At 33.5% G+C, this 20,144-nt stretch overlaps 1 protein-coding gene across 1 annotated transcript; it reads right to left on the reverse strand.

Annotated features, from left to right (window-relative positions):
* Window positions 1–68: 68 nt before the first annotated feature.
* On the reverse strand, window positions 69–19,996 carry LOC136800511 (uncharacterized). The gene is made up of 10 exons (XM_067057171.1): window positions 19,909–19,996; window positions 19,647–19,696; window positions 19,295–19,391; window positions 18,264–18,429; window positions 17,521–17,716; window positions 17,278–17,330; window positions 3,528–3,719; window positions 2,205–2,394; window positions 882–1,041; window positions 69–155 (listed from the first exon to the last, which is right to left on the reverse strand). Exons 2-10 carry the CDS (start codon window positions 19,677–19,679, stop codon window positions 115–117), a joined length of 1,128 nt encoding a protein of 375 aa, XP_066913272.1. The 5' UTR covers window positions 19,680–19,696; window positions 19,909–19,996; the 3' UTR covers window positions 69–114.
* Between the last annotated feature and the right edge of the window lie 148 nt (window positions 19,997–20,144).

Genomic DNA, 20,144 nt, shown 5'->3' on the forward strand with positions numbered 1-20,144 from the left:
AAGGCATCGGACATCCAGAAAACTTTTTATAAATAGTTTCGTAATGCAATGCCATTAAAGCGGCCGAATAAACTTGTATTATGCATGGAAAAGAACTTCCATGCGAGTTATTCTCTACCAATGGTCCAGGTCCTTAAAAGTGCCATCCAATTTTTCTGGGAAAATAGAATGTAGCAATCGTTATTATAAGCAAATGAGAGTTTCAACCAGTAGTCCCATATAAAAAAAAATAGCTAAATACCTCCTAGGCGGCAGACAAACTCGATAACCACTATACCACTACGCTGTTAATACAACGCTTCAATGTAAGTGTATCTTTGATTTTTCAAAAGAGCACTCCCACACTTTGCTCTTTCCAACCTTTTCCCAAGAAAAGTTGGAAAATAGGCGTCATGAAACCTCTTTAACCGTAACAGACCGACACACGGCAAGATTTTTCAATTTTCAAAAACGATAAAAACTTCTAACAGAAGTATGGACGAACATAGGTTAATCTTTAGGATCTTTGTAGGGCAATGAGAGTTTCATGTAAAAATATATAAGTGAGATTAAGCAAGAGTTTATTTTGATACACAAGCTCTCTTAGTAGGCGAGTTCTCAAGACTGGATTCGCGCCATTCTAGCCTTGATTTTGTTTGTTAACATTTGATTTTTTGGCCCTATCCAATCCTTTACTGAAATGCTTTAGTTCCTAACTGATTGCGTACTACAGAACATTGGAAGATCTCACATGATAGAATACTCCTTACAAGTAAAAAAGGCAGGCCTTTTAGCCTGTATAATAGGCGCTAAACTGTGGAAACATCACGTAATAGAGCCCGTGCATACCAAAAACTCTTGCCCAACCTTGCTATAGTCTAAAAAAATCAAATGAAATTTACCTGCAAAGTTTAGGCCCCTTGAAAAATCGTGACAGAGAGATGTAAGGCCTGCTTCGACCTCGTCAACTTCAACATATTTTCCATCTATTACTTTGAAAATCCTCACTCTACCCTTTCCATCTGGATATACCCAGGTATCCTGTTTTTGTCGTCCTGGTTTCTAAAATAGTAATAGATAAAAATAACGGATTTAACTTTGTGTTTTATTATTTTCTTTTTGTTTACCTTAAGGGAAGAAATTTTTGCGGGAATTTAATTTCGCGGTTGGTCAAATTATTTTTTTTTGCGGGAATTTAATTTCGTGGTTGCAGGATATTTATGGCCAAAAGCATTATTAAATAAGCAAAAAACCTGTTTTAAGGCTTGAAATAGTACGAATTTGGGGGAAAGCGTGAAATAAATTAAATTTCGCGGATTGACGATTTTGTAAAATTTCGTGGGAACTTAATTTTGCAGGAACTTAATTTCACGGTTTTAGGCAAAATCCGCGAAAACCGCGAAATTTTGTTCCCGCAAAAATTTCTTCCCTTAAGGTACTATGAATTGTTAGCCGATTATTAGCGAGTTTATATATCTACACTTTTAGACTGGTACGAGCCGGGAAGTATCTTATCCATTTGCGAGCCTAATTTTTTCGAGGTTTTTCTTGTTCCTTATGGTATTTAGAATATTTAAACTTCCGTGCCACCTGGATTTCTCATTTGGGTATCCATAATGGCCGAATTTTAGCGGAGACCCCCTTTTGGGACCCCCTCAGTCAAAATTGAAATTTTTTTGAAAGCAAACATACGCTTATTATATATCAATCGATCAGAAATTTCATACTTCATACTGAGATACAAACTGAGATATTGCAAATATTTTTAAAGACAATTTCTGCTTATTTGAGAGAATATCTCGAGGCTTTTCTCTCAAAATGAGGATTATGTTTTAAACTTTAATATTGTTTGTCTTTAATCAGTTGTGTTCGAAGGTATTTCCAACCTTTCAGGAAAGTGTACATTTTTTACAAGCAACCCCGGTTTTCGACTCAGGGTTGTAGTTACTAGCCATTTTCAAGATTTCAAACTAAAAAGCTGCTTTGGATTCTGAGCCGAAAATGTCATTATGATGTCTCTTACTAGGCTTTTTTTTTCAGTTTATGCTCAGTTTCAGGGCTAGTTTGCTAGCCAAGTTCCTTAATTTTTTGGCTAGGGCTAGACAGCTCCGGTTGCTTATAAAAACCATGTAGTATATCACATGGAGTGGGGGAGTAAGTGCAATAAGGCATTTTTTCCAAAACCTGTTCAACCCCATAATTATAAAACATGTAAATGCACTTACAGTAATAGGATGAAGGACTGGAATATCAATCAATTGATCAACCAGGTTGTTGGTATAATCAGTCAACCACTGATCTGTACGGAGGATTGGGCTGAATTGGATTGTCAACAGCGCTTTACCTTTTCCTCCACTATTAATTGCCGCCATGAGGGAAGTATAAGATGATACATCCTTCATCGTTATGTGTGTTCTAAAAATATAATTTAATTATATAGAATATCAATGCTATTTTAAAGTCTATTCCAAAAGTTCTGGCAGTCAAAACGTTCCCAAAGATTGCTCTAGAAGGAAACAAGTGGTACTTTTATGGACCTACCTGGTTATCAAACTAATCAATGAACATTGAAAAAATGATACACATAAGACATAACTGGTCAAAATACAAAAAAATTAAGAAAATGAAAGCATATATATTGAGAGAAACTATCAAACACTATTGAAAAGATTTTTGAAAAAGAAATAAAAAAGCTATTAAACGCTTTTTTTATAAAAACAATCCACTATCAGAAAAATGCACAGCTTATAAATAAGGTTTCCAGAAAACTCAAACCATCGCACTTTACCGTGACAATAATAATTTGGCTAAGAACATTGATCTATGCTTATAAATAGTGATTCTTATAGATAAAGATTCGTTTTTCAGCCATGCAAAAAAATAATAAGTGTTTCTAGAAAACTCAAACCATTGCCCTCCACCGTGACATTTTCATTTTAAAAAAACTAATAAAAATAATAATATGGCTAAGAACATTGATGTATGCTCATTAATAGTGATTCTTATAGATAAACATGTGGTTTTTGAGCCAACAAAATTTTTTGCAAAAATCTGCTTGAGCTTGAGCCATCTTTTACCTACGATGGTACCCTGCTTTCATACAAAAAATCAGAGAAAATTGATGATCCAAAGTCCAAAAAACCCATTTTTAGCCGTTTTTTGTCCCAAATTTGGCGAAAATTTTTTTTGTCGAAAATCGGGCTACTACAATTTTGCACCTTTGTACCAAAAATTCTAAGATTCCTATGATTCAATCCTGAGAAAAGTTGGTAACTGTCACTTTTCATATAACCTTAAAAAATGAAATGGATAAATTAAGATAAATTGTTGATTTTCAAATTATAGCTCAACCTGTGAGAAAATTCCCTGACTTTTTTTTCTCTGACTTTTCCTGACTTTTTCCAAATACAGCCTTTTTTCCAGATTTCCCAGGTTTTCCCTGAGCGCTGGGAACCCTGCAAGGAAAACAAAACCAAAAAAATTTTTGATTCCTTGCGATTTTAATATAGCAATACTCTACTGAATATAACGGTATCAGTTGCACGTACCTCATTTTCTCATTATCAGCTGCCATTGTATTTGGTTGATGTTCCAAAATATAGCCATTCTCTCTACCGTTTTTCATCACCTTACCGACAATTTTAGGAATCCAATTGGTCATCTTTTTTTCGTTCTCTTCACTTTTTAAATAAAGACAGCCGTTCTTTTCAATTGTTTTGTCCAGGTCAGACAGCTCCTTTCTAAAAAGAAAAGAACAGTATTGATGCTATAGAATGTGCTAACCGCACTGGGCTCAATCATTCGAAGGCCCAATTGAAAATAATCACACTACTTGATAATGGCAGTCAAAAATAGAATGCGATAAAAGACGATAAAATTAATAACGTTGAAGAGTAGATTAGGGATCGGGATCCGTCACATTTCGGGCATTACCATTTTACATCTTTGTGCCAAAAATTACTTTTAAATTATTCCCTTTACAGTGACCTAAGTTTAGACGATAGGATCGTCTAGTATTTTGCCTAAAATTGTGAGGTTTGAATTAACAAAATAACTTTAATTCTGATAATTTATATATGTCCGCTGATTTTTCTAACAACGATAGGTAATCAGAGAAAGCCGATTTGAAAAAAAATTTGTAAAGAGTTTTATGAACCACTTTGGCTATTACAGAAAAGTGGTAATTCCATCTAACTCTTGCTACCTATATGGAACAAGTGAGCAATATTTTGGCCAAATCGGACCATTTTCGATGTCTACAGTAGTACAGAATGCCCAAAAGTTTTTAGCCTCGTTTGGCACAAGAAGTTGTCCCAGGCCTTGTTCGTGCCTTTGCAAAAAAAGGTTCGTGCCTTTTGAAAAAAGGTTTGTGCTTTTGAAAAAGTTTGTGCCTTTGAAAAAGTTTGCGCCTTTAAAAAAAGTTTGTGTCTTATAAAATTTATAATTGCAAGAAAGTTTTAACCCTTTGCGTGCCGTTACCTTGTTTTTGTACCCCAATCCATTTGCCAAGGGGTAATTTTTTTTAGTAACCTGATTTGCCGATGTCGTATATATACGACATGCAAATTTTAACTCGTGTTGCCGCATGTCGGATATATACGACAAGGATATTTTATTCCTATTTGCCAATGTTTGACATTTGTATTTGACATTTGTTTTATATATATTTTATGATAGACTAAAATAAACTTGAAATAAATCTTTTGAGCACTTAATATATACTGTCACTATTACTAGTTGGATTTTTTTATGTCGGATATATACGACATTGGCAAATAAGAAAACCATTTTCCTAAAAGCTGATTTCTCGGCAATAGAGCTCCCTCTTTTTTAAAGGCCTCGGCAATTAGGTAAAAAAAATTGATGTCGGATATATCCGATATTGGCAAGTAGAGTGAAAATTTGCATGTCGGATATATACGACATCGGCACGGAAAGGGTTAAAACTTTCTTGATAATTGCAAAGTTACTCTCGGGTACCTAATAGCCGGGGGGTTGGAATAAGCAGGGGGTTGGAAAAAATCTCAAAATTTAATAAGCGGGGGGTTGGAATAAAAATGTCCTGGGTGGAAATTGTTTGAAAAGGAGGCTAATACAGCAGAATTAAGACAAAAAAGGGAACTTTCAAAAACATTTTCCCAAAAATTAATAAGCGAGGGGGTTAGAATAAGAATGTCCTGGGTGGAAAATTTTCGAAAAATTAATTAGCCGGGGGGGGGGGGGGCGGCTATTAGGTACCCGAGAGTATTGGACAAAGTCGAATCCAATATGCAAAAATATTGGGCGTGCGTCTCGTAGCCCTGGATGAGACTGCGTCCAAATAAATGGTTTATTATCCGTTCATTGCTAAAATATTTCTCGTTTTCAAACATAATTCCAATTTATATGCTCGTAAATCTGGTTTCGTGTTAGTTTTTTATTCAAAAGTCTCATTTTTATTTTGTGACGTAACGTCAAAAAGAATAGATGCTCAATTGTCATTGAACTCGTTGTGTGACGTCAATTTTTGAAATATATAGCCCCATGGAAGCTATATATTCAAAAATATTGGACAGCAAAGAAGCCAATCAAATGTCGCTATTTACGCGCGTCGGATAACAAACCTTTTTAAAAACTTGGAATAATCTTTGATTATTAGAAAAATAATTAAATTAATTACATAAATTCTATCAATATATAATTCTCAAATTTTAAACATGAGGAATGCAGGGGGAATGCAGAGACAAGGAGGAGCCAACGGTTGAAAATCTCAAACTTTTCAAATATTACTTTACATATATAAAAACAATTTTCAAGCAAACAAGTTATGGACCTACCTGGTTATCAAACAAATCAAAGAACATTGAAACAATGAAACACATAAGACATAACTGGTCAAAATACAAAAAAATAAAGAAAAATGAAAGCATATCTATTGGGAGAAACTATCAACACAATTGAAAAATACTTTTGAAAAAGAAATAAAAAAAACCCTACAGTATATGGCCCCCAAAACGGAGACGGCCCCCAAAACGGAGGTTTTCATTAAAATGAAGATTCTGACTTGTGTAGATTTATCAGAATTAAACGATTTTCGTTTATTTTGAAAGAATGATGGTTATACTTAACAATGAGCATGTTTATGCTGGTTTGAAACGGATTCAAAATAACATATTTGCGTCTAAAGGCAATATTTCAACACGAAAATTAGATAAAAATTGCATATAACTCACTCTAGCTCTTTGGATATTAAAAATAATTAAGTTATGAAAACGGGGTATAGGAAGCTTTCTACACCTAATGCCGTTCAGAAAATGCAAATACATCTGTGACTTTAGAGGCCGGGTAAAAGATATAGCATCTTGAAGGTCAACCAGTATTTTGGAGCCCTAGAATCAGCATTGACAAAACCGAAAATTCTAAATATGAGAAAAAGCAAAAAATCTTGGAATTCTATTCCTATCACCTTGAGTTGATAGTTTATAACAAAAAATTAACATTATATATAAAATTTTTCGCTGAATCAGCAACAACAGCAAATTCTGTCATTTTGTTGCAAAATATATGAGAAAAATATCTTTAAAGCTTAATATTTTCAGTTTCAGTTAAGCTTTTTTTCTAAAATTTTCACAGCTTATTCCATACATGAATGGAACTATTTTCAAAAGAGATTTGTTTTCAAATACTTGATTAAAACGTTGTTAAATCAAAATTGTCATTTTGAAAATTTCTAAATTTTCAGTTTGGACTTTGCAATATCGAAAAACTTGAAATATTTCATAAAAATCATTAATTTTACATCCATCGGCTCGTAAATTTAAGGGAAAACACAAATATGTTCATAGTTTTTCCTTCTATTACCACTGGGCTTAATAATTTGATTTTAACTACACCTCCGTTTTGGGGGCCCCAAACCTGCATTTTGACAACCAGGGGTATACTGTAAAGATTTTATCAAATAAATCTGCCCTAAACCCTCTAAATCATTATTCAAAACTATGGTCAAAATTTTGTATACATATCTTAAAGATATCTCGAGAAATCGCTAAAATTTCAAACCTCCGTTTTGGGGGCCACTAGAAAAAAGCTACCTATCTTTAAGCGATTGAAAAATATTGTTGAAATTGAAAATTTTGAAAAAGAACTTCCAGGAAATAGAGAAGAGATGTTAAAGGTTTTCATGCAGTAAAAATTTTTGTAAAATCTCTTTTCCTCTAGATATGAGAGAAATTTCAAATTTGATCGCCGTTTTGGGGGCCACATACTGTACTTTGTTTTTTTGTTTTTACACTTCTGTCTCTTCGATTTGCTATTTTTGGTAACGTCAGCAAGCGTCTCTAAATTGCTGTTTTATTATACTCGCTCTCCTCGTAACTTTAGCGTGTGCTCCACGGTCTCAGTTTATCAACTTGCTCTCTTTTTAGAAAAGTTTACAAAAAGTTCTGAGTTTTTCTCTTTTTTAAAAAAAAATGCTATTTATACAAGTTACAATTTTTCCTAGAAATCCGAACTAACCGAGTTTAAAATGACTCAAAAAAAGCTTCATTAAACTATTGCATTTTCTTTCCGAGCTATCCGAGCTATTTCCGAGATATGACTCTTTTAAACAAGTAATATTTTTCTTGAAATCCTCGGAACCTTGGAAATTCGAGAAATCCGAGCAATCATCCGAGCTTTCATTACCAGGGAAGCTATTAAACGATTTTCTTCATTAAAACAATCCACTATCAGAAAAATGCACAGCTTACAGGAGAAAGTTTTGATACATAAATTTCCTAATTCTCCCACTTTTCCCATTGAAAACTCAAAGTTTTGGTCAGAAAAAGTTGGAGAATTTGTAAAGATTGTAAAATACCTTCCCATTTTTCCCATCTCCAAAAAGCATCCTTGACAAAGCACCTCTGGGTACTCAATAAGGTTTACAGAAAACTCAGAAATAATAATGATAACAATTAATAATAATAATAAAAATAATAATTTGGCTAAGAACATCGATCTATGCTTATTAATAGTGATTCTTATAGATAAACATTTTTTTTTGCAAAAATCTGCTTGAGCCATCTTTTACCTATGATGGTACCCTACTTTCATGCAAAAAATCAGAAAAAATTAATGATCCAATTTTCCACAAAGTCCAAAAAACCCGTTTTTTGGCCGTTTTTTGGCCCAAATTTACCCCCAAAAATGTTTTTTCGAAAATCGGGCTCCGTCACATTTTGGCTGTTTGGCCAACACCATTTGGCACCTTTGTACCAAAAATCAAAAGATTCCTATGATTCAATCCTGAGAAAAGTTGGTAACAGACGAACGGACGGACGAACACAGGTTAATTTATAGGACCTCCACCCCACCCGGGTAGGTCCAATAAAGTTAGATTTAACAATATCCATATCCGGAAATATTTGAGCACAAACAAATTACAAACAGCAGTAGGCAAACTGTCAAAAATGGATTTCAGAAGTTAATGCCACAAGTGGTGCCAAATAGGCGCACTCGTGTCAAAAATTTCATGAAATAGCCTAATTTGATTTTCAATATCCGTATCATAGCCATCATACACAGCATAAGCTTTGTGCCGCTGAAGAGCGCTATTTTAACGAAGAACGACCTGTGCTTCTTCAAAAGTTTTTCAAAAGGCACGAACTTTTTTGCAAAAGCACGAACTTCTGCACGAAGCTTTTGTTCCAACCTACTTTAGAGTTGGTATAATGAATGTTTTATACACAAAAAAAGACATTTTTATCTTTGTACATATTTTTAAAACGAAAAGTTGTTGTTATTATATTTTTAGCTTTATATATAAAGATTACACGTTTTTTTATTAGAACACCTAAAATTTGGCTGAGCCTGGATGTGCTTATTTTTTTTAGAAATTTTCAGCCTAAGATGTTCTTAAATGCGTTCTTAATTTTTCATACTACTCTAAATCGACAATTTGATGCAAAATAAAGAGCACTTAAAATTGGTAAAATTTAGACAATATTTGACTCTCGATTTTAGAAAATCCATCCCTACTTCGGTTAAAACTGCTTGAAAAGAGGAAAAAATTGTAGTTTCTTGTCATTTTTTTTTCCAAACTGAGGCTGGGTATGTTCTTACGATGTTTTTAATTTTTCGATTTCTATTAAAAAAACGTGTAATAAACAGAGTGGGTTGGGTCAATAGTGATCTAAAAAACTTGTTAAGAATGAAAAATTGATTTAGGTTATGAAGATTCGAGAGGGTGAAAACACACGCTTGTGATAAACGTGATAACACAAATTATACCTTAAGGGGACTAATTATGGATTTTTTGGGTGTCAACCACGAAAATTAGTTCCGCGGAAAACGATGTTTTTCTGAAACCCTTTAAGAAAACGGAAGAATTTCACTAAAAAACGGGTGTCGATCGCGAAAATTAGTTCCCTTAAGGTAGGATTACCATTTCATATTATTATGCAAGAAATCAAAAAAAATATTAAGCCAATTGGGAGATATGCTAAATTTGCCTGAAAATGACAAAAGCGGATTAACCAAAATTCGAAGAGAAAAATAAAAAAACAACTTTGCCCTCAATCTTTATGCAAAAAAATCAAAACTCATAAGCAATTTTGCCAGTCCAAAAAACCCTATTTTTTCCAAAAAAAAAATGAAGTTTGTAAGTGTTATTTTTGGTATATACCAAATTTTATGGTGATAAAAGTGAATCTAAAAAAAAAAATTAGTCCGAAAAACTAGAAGTATATACATACGCTTTTTTCTTTTTTGGAGTGTTCGTAGGCGGAGCTGCGTTGTTCGTGTCCATTATTGCTTGAGAATAAATAAAATCAGAAAAAAATCTGCTCCTTCTCCACAGCCTATCTTACGATGATTGAAACTTAAAGAGAATAATTTTTTGTGATACGATTGTTTTTGACAGGTTTCGCAAGAATGAAAAACAATTTAGTAATTTAGAACAATGTGTGAAGGTGTGAAAAAATGTTTTGACAATGTCGCAAAGAAGTGTCACAAAATTCTTCAAGCTGAACAGTGAGAAAGAATCACAACGAAGCTCGGGTTGCCATGGTTTCCTATTGTTTTTCGAGAACAATATGTCCCGAAGCGATACTGTTAGAACTCATTCTCTTTTGAGCATGGGGGGGGGGTCCAATGAAGTATAAGCCCGAAGGGCTAGAAGTCAATCTCCTTGGTAGGATTTGAAGCCAACAAATCCTACCAAAGTTGCGCGGCCTTGAGCGGCTCGCCTAGTTTTTACACAAATGACAGATTGAAACTAAAATTTACCGCTAAATTTCGAAAAAAATATCAATCGTAAACAAAGGAATTGCTAGATTCAATCTGTCGTCAAAAATGCGGCGCATTTTTCAAGGCTTCACTTTTTCTTGCCTGAGAAAGGTTAGAGATTGAACTCTAGCCCTTCGGGCTTTAAACTCAATGGGGGGGGGGGTCACACCGGAAAATTAAAGCATGCTTTATTTCGTTGTCATAGAAACAAGTGATTATAGCAGAAAATTTATATGTGACCGCTTAATGCTTTGTTTATTTCTTTTGAATTTCTTCACCTCTTGCTTTAAAAAATTATGAGCGCAGTTCCGACCCCACTTTAATTTTACTTTAGCTGCTTGTAGAGGATTTTTATAATAGGTCCATTGTTTGTTGTGTAAATAAAATTTTGGAATTCTTCCGCACATGCAGTATGTTGATATATTTTTGCACACGTTACAAGAGAGTTAAATGTCTCTTCTGATTGGCTATTTAAAAAAAAACAACGGGGAAGCCGCACAGCCTAGCGAAAAAAGTTGAAAAGTTTTAACTCTTGTTGCGCTCAAGGCGACAGCATTTAAAGGCTTGATTTATGTAATTTATCTTGTTCGCCGACCATAAAATGCTGAGTGGGTACGACCTTTACGAAAATTTTAAATAGACGCTCTATTTATTCCTCATCCCTTTTATGTTGCCGCCTTCTGCTTTAATTTTTTCGGCTCCGAGGAAACCCCAATATTTAAAGCATGCTTAAATTTTTCACAGTAAAATTTAGCGGGTTTTCCTAAGTAATCAAATAGCAAATTATGATGATATGTCCATCTGTCAAGGGTTTTCTCTGTTTTCACTGGGAGAAAGAATTAGGAGTTTTCACTGATTACAAGAGATATATTATAAGGAATTAATTCCCGCGAAATACAATTTTATCGAAAAATTTGAAAAATCCCTAGGAAAATGAAAGAAATTTGTCCAAAAAAGGACAAAACCGCGAAAATTCCAGAATGGAAAAAACCGCGAAAATTCCAGAATGGAAAAAACCGCGAAAGTTAAAACCCGCGAAATGCAATTTTCCGGATATTTTTTTTCGACCGCGAAAATTAGTTCCAATAAGGTATAGGATATATTGTTAACAATGATAAAAGGTAGCTTCCCTCCAAATTTTAATGTTTAGCCATTTGGCTATCCAAAGTTACAGTATTTTTCGTCAGTAATTTGTTTCTTTATTTTTTTTGCCTAATTAGTGATATTTTGTGAATGCAACTTTTTTTTTCAATCAATCTAGCGAGCTTGTAGCCTTTTTGTTAACATGGAAATTAAGTAAGTAATTGGGATGTTTTAATCCATAAAATTAAATGTTCTGAATACACTTAAAAATTAAACATAAAATTGCAATATAAACAAATGCCGCGGCTCTACTTTGAAAGTTATAGGGCCATGATATACTGACGTAGGAGGCAACCATGGTTGGCGCCGACGGGCGAAAATTTTTGAATTTTACCCCTTCTAGATTGCCTAAAACAGGTATGTTTTAACGTTATTAGACACAATTTGGATTGATTGGTAAATTTTCTTTTTACTTTGAAAAAATGTGGTCGGCGGCCCATGATAAATCAATGAGTTACGGGTAAAACCAGGTAAAACCATCGAGAACAAACTTAAAACTTTTGCTTCATAAATTCAATTTTGCAAGAGTTTGGAAGTTTTCTATATTCTATGCTTCCTGATTTTTACCATAAATCGACAAAAAGCCTTCTGTCTGACTGAAATATTTCTCTACAAACACAACAATAACAAATTCCTGGAAGAAAATTTATTCACACTTTCACGCATAATTATCTCCCCTTTCGCAAAACAAAAGGTATCGTTACGTCACATTTCTTGTCAATCAAAATTTTAACAAAAGAGAAAGATTTTTTTTTTGAATGTACCACCAGTTCAACATGTACGGCTAGAACAAAATAAAATAGCCACTAATATTAAAATGTCGTCACGTGAGAAAATTTATTCTCGACAATGACACAGTTTTTTATAAGAATTCTTTTTATAAGAATCACCAAAATCACAAAGGTCAAATTTGCAAAACTTTAAAAATTCTGTTCATTTTTTTCTTCAGTTATAATTTTTCAGTTTTCATGATTTCCGTCGTAGTCCCACCGGACTAATCATCTTTATACCTCCCAAGAACATTTTCCTATTTTCTTTGTGATCCTTTAAAAAAACGCAATCTTGTAGGAGGAATTTTTTATACCTGATGATCCAGAAAGAAATAGAAAATTTTACTGCTACTGACAGTTCCATACCATCTACTGTGACAATCATCGGGCAACACAGAAACTTGGCACAGAAATTTGCCACCGAAGATGACATGGAACTGTCAGTAGCAGTATAAATTAGTCTATTTCTTTCTGGATAAAAAGCTATCGAGCACTGTTACAAATTCTATTCACACATTTACAATTAAAAACTTGAGTCGACAGCTGCGGAAGTTTTCACACTTTACTTTTTCTACAATCGTCACAACAAAAACAAAGCACATAAATAAAAATGAAAAAATAAAAACCAAACATTTTAAACTTTAAAAATGTGAGTGATTGACTCGGTTTGTGTAAACCGCAGGTTACAGGTCAACAAAGTGCAGACCGGAAAAAAGATAATAAGATCATAACATATACATAACATAACATCAATACATAACGCCTTAAATTACAAAAAAAGTAATACATGTTATTTTAAAACGTCATAACGAGGTATAAATAGTAATTAACTAGATGAGTTTGAATCTCGGAGGAGAACTTAAAGTCTCATTTGGGAATTCGATAAGTGAATTTTGATGAGAAATGCAATTAAAATGCTACGAAAAATTATTTAATAGTGGAAGGAGGGTGAACAATAATGTCGTTACTGCGGACAAGGCTTGTACATGAGAAATTGGCAAAATTCAGCTCATTGTTTTTCCAGTATCTATAATAATTCCGTGCTCTAAGAAATTTTAACCAGTAAAAGAATAACAAAATTTGATTGGCTATGTTTTCAACTGTTATTAGGATCTGAGAAATTCAAACTCTCAGCCCGGACCATGCTATACAATTCGCCATCAGTTTATCAAAGAAGAAATCATAGCATGGATTCCCAGGCTAAAATTTCACCTCTAATGTCTATGAGCGTTGTGCCTAGCTGTACTTGAAAGCTTACATGCACTTTACAATTTGTTTCTTATAAAGATAAAGAAAATGCCAGTCCAAGTCGTATGTCCTGCGTCCTGTGTCCTGCGTCCTGTGACCTTCGTCATGTGCCCTGTGACCTGTGTTTCGAACTAACCGAAATATTTCTGTAACATCGAACACATTTCTTGTTATTTTTATTTAAAATCCATGAAATGTTGATTTTTGGGTTATGGTTTTTCCTTTACACGTTTTTTTTTTTATAAGAACATCAAAAATTTTCGAAGCCTTCGGATGTTCTTAGTTTTTTGGATTTGAAGCCTAAAAATGTTCTTAAAATGTTCTTATTTTCAGCATTTTTTTAGAATTTTGATGTAATTTCTTAAGAAATTGCATGTTTTTAAGTATCCAAAGCCTTAGTATGTTCTTAGAATGTTCTTAAATTTTTGGGCCTCGAAGCCTTATGTTCTTATATAGTTTGTTCTTATAAAAAAAAAAACGTGTATTTCTTGAAATTGTCTGGCGCTGTTGATTACCGGGTGACCCACGAAAAAGTTCGGACGTTTCCCAACGTCTTGAAGACGAAATAATGTCCCAAAGTGCTTGGAGTTTTAATACTGTAGAGTCTCCGTAACTCGAACGTTTCCTTCTTTCGAACGAAATTTTTTGTATCAGTGGAAGGGTGTGGTTCTAAGGCGTTTTGGGTACGGAGCGTATCAGTGGAAAGGTGTGGTTCCAAGGCGTTTTGGGTGCGAAGCGTATCAGTGAGGGGTCTAGGTTCTAACGCCTTTTGGGTGCGAGGAGTATCAGGGAAGGATCTAGATTCTAAGACGTTTTGGGTGCGAGGCGTATCAGTGAAGGGTCTAGGTTCTAACGCGTTTTGGGTGCGAAACGTATCAGTGAAAATGGGAGGAGAATTAAGCGGGGTTACTTTAGGTCAGTAAATTTATCTTTGGGCCAAGCGTATCAGTAACTCTCACTGATAGGCTTGGTGCCCATGTACCACGCTAACCCGACCTGATCCCATAATTCTATACAAGGTTACTTTTTTCCTCAATTTTTGTTGTATAAAAATAGACGTTTCCCCGAGTTCGATTGCGTAAAAAAATTGTGACGTCAATCGAAAATTCAAATTGCATATTTTGATCTAATTTTTGTCAAAAGTGAAAAACCATACTTATATGGGTCACCTGTGAAAATTTCATAACAAAAAACTTATTTGCTCAAGCATAACAAGCAATTGAAAATTCAAATTACATAAACTAGGCCGAAGGTGTTGAAAGGTACAAACTTTCCGCGATGAATTGAAAGGTGTTTCAAGCAAAAATGTGAGAAAACGAAAGTTCGACATCTTCAAAACGAATGGTACTCCAGGAGCTGGAGCTCAACTACTTTTTGCCTTTACTAATTCCCCATTTTCCAGGACTTTTAAGGACTTTCCAGGACTAGTGGCCACCCTGTTTTTACCTTTAAATAATGAAAAGCAAGTCAAAGAATAAACTTACTAAATTTCGGCCGAATATGGTAATTTTTAAGCTTTTCCGGCCAGTGAAAAGGTTTTTCCCGCACGTGCTTATAAAAAGAAGGTAAAAAATTCGACCCAGTTTCTTGTAAAAAAAACATTTCAGCAACTCGAAATTTCAATTCCAAACCCAAATGCGAACCCAAATGTTTGGTAAAATTATCATTTCATTAGCAAAAAATCAACTAGATCTCATTAGGATAATAAGTAATTTAGTTAAGAACATTGATCTACGCTTATAAATAGTGATTCTTATAGATAGAAATTCATTTTTTGAGCCGAAATAATATTTTTGTGAAAATCTATTGGCTATCAAAAGTTACAGCTGCAAATTATTTTGAGATAGACTTTAACTAACATACGTTAACGAACATGGGTTAATTTATAGGACCTCCAGGTACGTTCAAAAACAGGAGTCGTATGCTATTGTATCCATTGTAACCATCCTGAGACCAAAAGCAATTTTAAGTTTTGGTCTTTAAAATCGTCAATTTTGGGTCAATTTTGCCACCAACCTAACTCTGGTTGAGATTTCCGGTTTCAGATCAATACCATATTCCAGTCCCGAGATTTAAAATTTGAGACATGTATAATTTAGCAGGGAAAGTCCCGAACTGGCTTATTTTAGTCTGTAATTTTTTTGATATTTTTAGATCAAATTAAAAAATTTGGAACGAGTTTTGCTCAAGATTTTTATTGCGAACCGGCAAAATAGTTTGGGCTAGCCTGTAAAATACAAAATTTCAGCAGGTTAAAAAAGTGAACCCTATGTCTTTTCTAATTTTATTGAGAGTACCCTCCATACAAAACTTGAGCTCTAAATATTAAATTGATAACAGGCAACACGCTGAATGGAGATCTGCCTGATTACAATATCTTAAGAGAAGTGATTTTAGTAGTCAGAAAATCTGCCGTATACTATCTTCGCTTTCTGATTTGTATGATGGCGCTGTGATATCTATTTTTTCCACCATCAGATTATCAAAGGCAAAAAATAGTTGAGCTCCAGACCCTGGACTATGATTTTAGCGGAGAGAAATTTTGGAGAAAAAAATTGTCTAAATTCGCTGAAATTTCTTCCCGCCTAAATTAAAATACATATGGAAACAGAAGTGTTTAAAGATCTTTTTTAACCACAGTCAATGATCAAATGCGATTAAAATACATGGATCATCATAGCCAATCCTTTGTTGCTTTACAGGCTATCTGACCAAAATACACGGATAAAAAACTCTAATTTCGAAAATTGAAATATCATTATCAAGCATACTGATTTATTCTAACCACTACAGTATGTGGCCCCCAAAACTCCGATCAGATTTAAAATTTCTCTCAAATCTAGAGGGGAAAAGGTTTTACAAAGATTTTTGCTGTATGAAAAACTTTAACATCTCTACTTTATTTCCCAGAAGTTCTTTTTCAAAATCTTCAATTTTAAAAATATTTTTCAATCGCTTAAAGATAGATAGCTTGCGATTTCTCGAGATATCTTTAAGATATGAATACAATATTTTGACCATAGTTTGGAAATGTGATTTAGAGGGTTTTGGGCATAAATTTGTTTGATAAAATTTTTACAGTATACCCCTGGTTGTCAAAATGCAGGTTTGGGGCCCCCAAAAAGGAGGTGTAGTTAAAATCAAATTATTAAGCCCAGTGGTAATAGGGGGAAAAACTAAAATGACAATTTTGCAAATCTCTTTTGAAAATAGCTCCATTCATGTATGGAATAAGCTGTGAAAATTTGAGAAGAAAAGCTTAACTGAAACTGAAAATATTAAGCTTTAAAGGTATTTTTCTCCTATATTTTGCAAAAAAATGACAGAATTTGTCATTTTTGCTGATTCAGCGAAAATTTTTATATATTGTGTTAATTTTTTGTTATAAGCTATTAACTCAACCTGATAGGAATGGAATTCCAAGATTTTTTGCTCTTTCTCATATTTAGAATCTAGGGTCCCAAAAAACTGGTTGACCTTTAAGATGCTATATCTTTTACCCATTCTCTAAAGTCACAGATGTATCTGCATTTTCTGAACGGCATTAGGTGTAGAAAGTTTCCTATACCTCATTTTCATAACTTATTTTCAATATCCAAGGAGCTAGAGTGAGTTATATGCAATTTTTATCTATTTTGGTGTTAAAATATCTCCTTCATACGCAAATATGTTATTTTGGATCTGTCTCAAACCATCAAAAACATGCTCATTTTTTAGTATAACCATCATTCTTTCTAAATAAACAAAAATCGTTTAATTCTGATAAATCTTCAAGTCAGAATCCTCATTTTAATGACAACCTCCGTTTTGGGGGTCATCTGCGTTTTGGGGGCCATATACTGTATGCATTACTGACGAGTCTTCCTAAAATTCTAAAATAAATCATAATACGTACCTTTCCGAGCCAATCGAACAATTCAGATACAAATTCAAGAATAACCTTTGCATCTAAAGGAAAGAAAACTCCAACCTATCAAAGTATTCTCATTCCATGTGTCTACTAAATGCCCAGTTACTTATTGGGCGGTTTAAAATTCACCTCAGCGGAACTGTCAGAATTTTAAAATTCTTTCCCTAGGTAAAAAGACTTTTTTGATGCAAAATCTCAAAGGTTTATCGGAAATAAACAAAAACGTACTTTTTCTTGGTGGTGCCAGGGTAACGCCACGCCATAAGAATATCTGATTTCTTCCCCAAAAGAAATATCGCGTAATGCAAACAAACATAATCGTGGGACACCATCAATTTCAATTTTTTTCATTACAGCATTAGGATTGAGCTTGGAATCATTTACAAACCGGCATAATGATCCATTATCTTCAGTAGCATCCAAACTAAGAACGTTAAGAGAGATTTAAATTCAATTTGTTGATTTATGGTTTTGTGTGTATTTTTTCATGATTCTTTGCTGAAAAATGGAAAATCAATAGTTTTAAACATTGGGGACACCCCGTGTCGAACCATCGAATTGATGAGAAATAACCTGAAATTATAATACTTGGTTTCACCCCCCCCCCTCAAACTTGGGGGATTCAAAATTTTGCCAAATTTATAATGGGGGAAAAGTTTTTTAATTTTTCAAATTTTGGGGGGAGGAGATATATAATTCTATCACTTTTTACAATCATACTTTTGTCTTTTTCTCACATTCAAAACAACAGAACCAAAACCAATGAAAAGTTTAAATTCACTTAGGAGTCAGAAATTATTTACCATTGTTATAAAAAGAAGTCAATAATTGAATAGTTTTGTTGTAAAACTAAGATACTTCTAAGGGGAGAAAATTTATTAAAAAATGAGGAAAAAATATGATGGGTCCCTCAGTTCTCACATAGGGAGACTAAGGCTGATGGGGGATTTATTGACCTTATGATGACTTACCAATAAGAAATTTCATTGTGTTTGAAGTCAAAGACGAAGCTCCCAGCTCCAATTTCATCATAATGTCTTTCGATGTCAATCATATCAGCCTTTAAACGCAAAACACCTCGATATTCTAATAGAAAATCCCCTTTGATGAATTTCTTTTGTGTTTTTACACCATAACCTATAATGTGATAAGTGAAAATGCAATCGAGGTAATGATCATAAGTTTGTTTGAATAGAACAAAAAGTAAACCATAAAATTCATCGAGACCTTGTTGTAAGAAAGACTGAGGGACTATGCTCTAGTTGTGTTAAAAACGTCGAGCGACGAAAAAACAAAAAATTCTAAAAAAATCTGACTCTTTCATATTTTTGGCTACTTTTGACTTTTCGAAGCTGAAGTTTTCAAAATATATGGACATGTACATGTATTCAATTCAAAAGATACACTTTTGTAGAGTAAAAGAAAAAGTGTATGAAGGTAGACTCAACAACCCATTTAACTCAGAAGATGAAATGATCAGAAAGATAAAATCTGTTTGGAAGAAGTGCGACTCTAATCTTCAAGAGATTAGAAAAGCAAATTCCCTAGGATAAAACAGTCAAAAAGGGCCAAAGTGGACCCACTTTGATGGGCTGTAGCCTTTGATCCAAGAAAGATATGAAAAAATATGAGCACAGATTTGGAATCAGCGAAGTTTAAATATTCTAAAAAGTATCAATTCGATATTTGTGGCCCAGCCGAAAAAATCTTCATTTTTCTCCTCTTCATTTTTCAATTTTCAAAAATAAATTAATCAATTAAAATATTCTGCTAAAAATTTACTTTTTAATACAGCATAAATGGGTGTCGAGAAAAGTTTAAAAAAGTAAAGTGTCCACAAGCTTTTGGAATACACTTTAAAACTCTCAAACGATTTCGATGTGACGATGCTAAGTTACATGCAAATTACAAATTACAATGTTGCCAAAAATATAACAAATTTTCGATGGGCATAATAATAAACAACGTAAATTTTTACGGAAGGTATACAACAATAATTTACCTATTTCTTTGTTTAGCCAAGTTTTCTCAAATCCCCACTGGTCCACCTTCTTCAAAACATATTTCTTTGCCACATTTTGTTGTAGAACTCTTTTCGGCTTGAAAAGAAAGTCGAAATTGAAATTAACTAAACTATACAACAAATAATACAAAATATGATCTCCATTATCTTGATATTTGAAATATTTCAGTGGCCTCTATTTCGAATTTTTTTCACTGTCCAGTGGTGCCAAAATCAATATGTATGCAGTTCTTACGAGTCGTAATAAGAACGAAATGCATTATGCTTCCCATCTCTGATGGAAGATTGTTGGACAGAAATTCAGAATTTCTCACATCTTATATATACATACCTGAGTACGAACCAGTAAAACTTCATCGTCCATTTTTACCAAGTTTCAAACTGAAGAAAAATACATTTTTTATTACAATGATGAAGTTTTCATACAAGAGGAGACTCAAATTGTTCTTCGTCCTTTTTGCAATATCAATGTTTTAAATGAAAGCTTATGGTAGCTCATCCACATAAACAAATTTCGTTACACAAGCGGGCTGCAAAAGAACAGAGGTTTTTTCATTGGATCGGGTGTTACCTTGAGAAACTAAATAACTGACCTTAAATGCTATCCTCTCGGGCAGAGTAGTTCCATTTTCATTCTTCTTCTTTTTTTGGCAATTTAAATAGTTTACTTTGTTTTTTGAAGTTGCTGAAAAGTACATGATTATATGAAGAATAGTGGGGTGGATAAACATAACTAAAAAAATATAGAATCTTCTTCAGACCTTCTTTATAGGATGAAACAGGAGCAAAAAATTTTAATAAAATAATACATCTTTTGAAATCTCTTGAA

This window comes from Clytia hemisphaerica, unplaced genomic scaffold, assembly GCF_902728285.1.
Source record: "Clytia hemisphaerica strain Z4C2 unplaced genomic scaffold, Clytia hemisphaerica genome assembly, whole genome shotgun sequence".
In the NCBI taxonomy this organism is placed as follows: Eukaryota; Metazoa; Cnidaria; class Hydrozoa; order Leptothecata; family Clytiidae; genus Clytia; species Clytia hemisphaerica.

Coding starts and splice junctions, on each gene's coding strand:
- LOC136800511 (XM_067057171.1), bottom strand. CDS start 19,679: ATGGACGATGAAGTTTTACTGGTTCGTACTCAG. Junction 2,395..3,527: donor GCTGATAATGAGAAAATGAG/GTACGTGCAACT, acceptor TTATATTTTTAG/AACACACATAACGATGAAGG. Junction 1,042..2,204: donor CAGTCCTTCATCCTATTACT/GTAAGTGCATTT, acceptor TTACTATTTTAG/AAACCAGGACGACAAAAACA.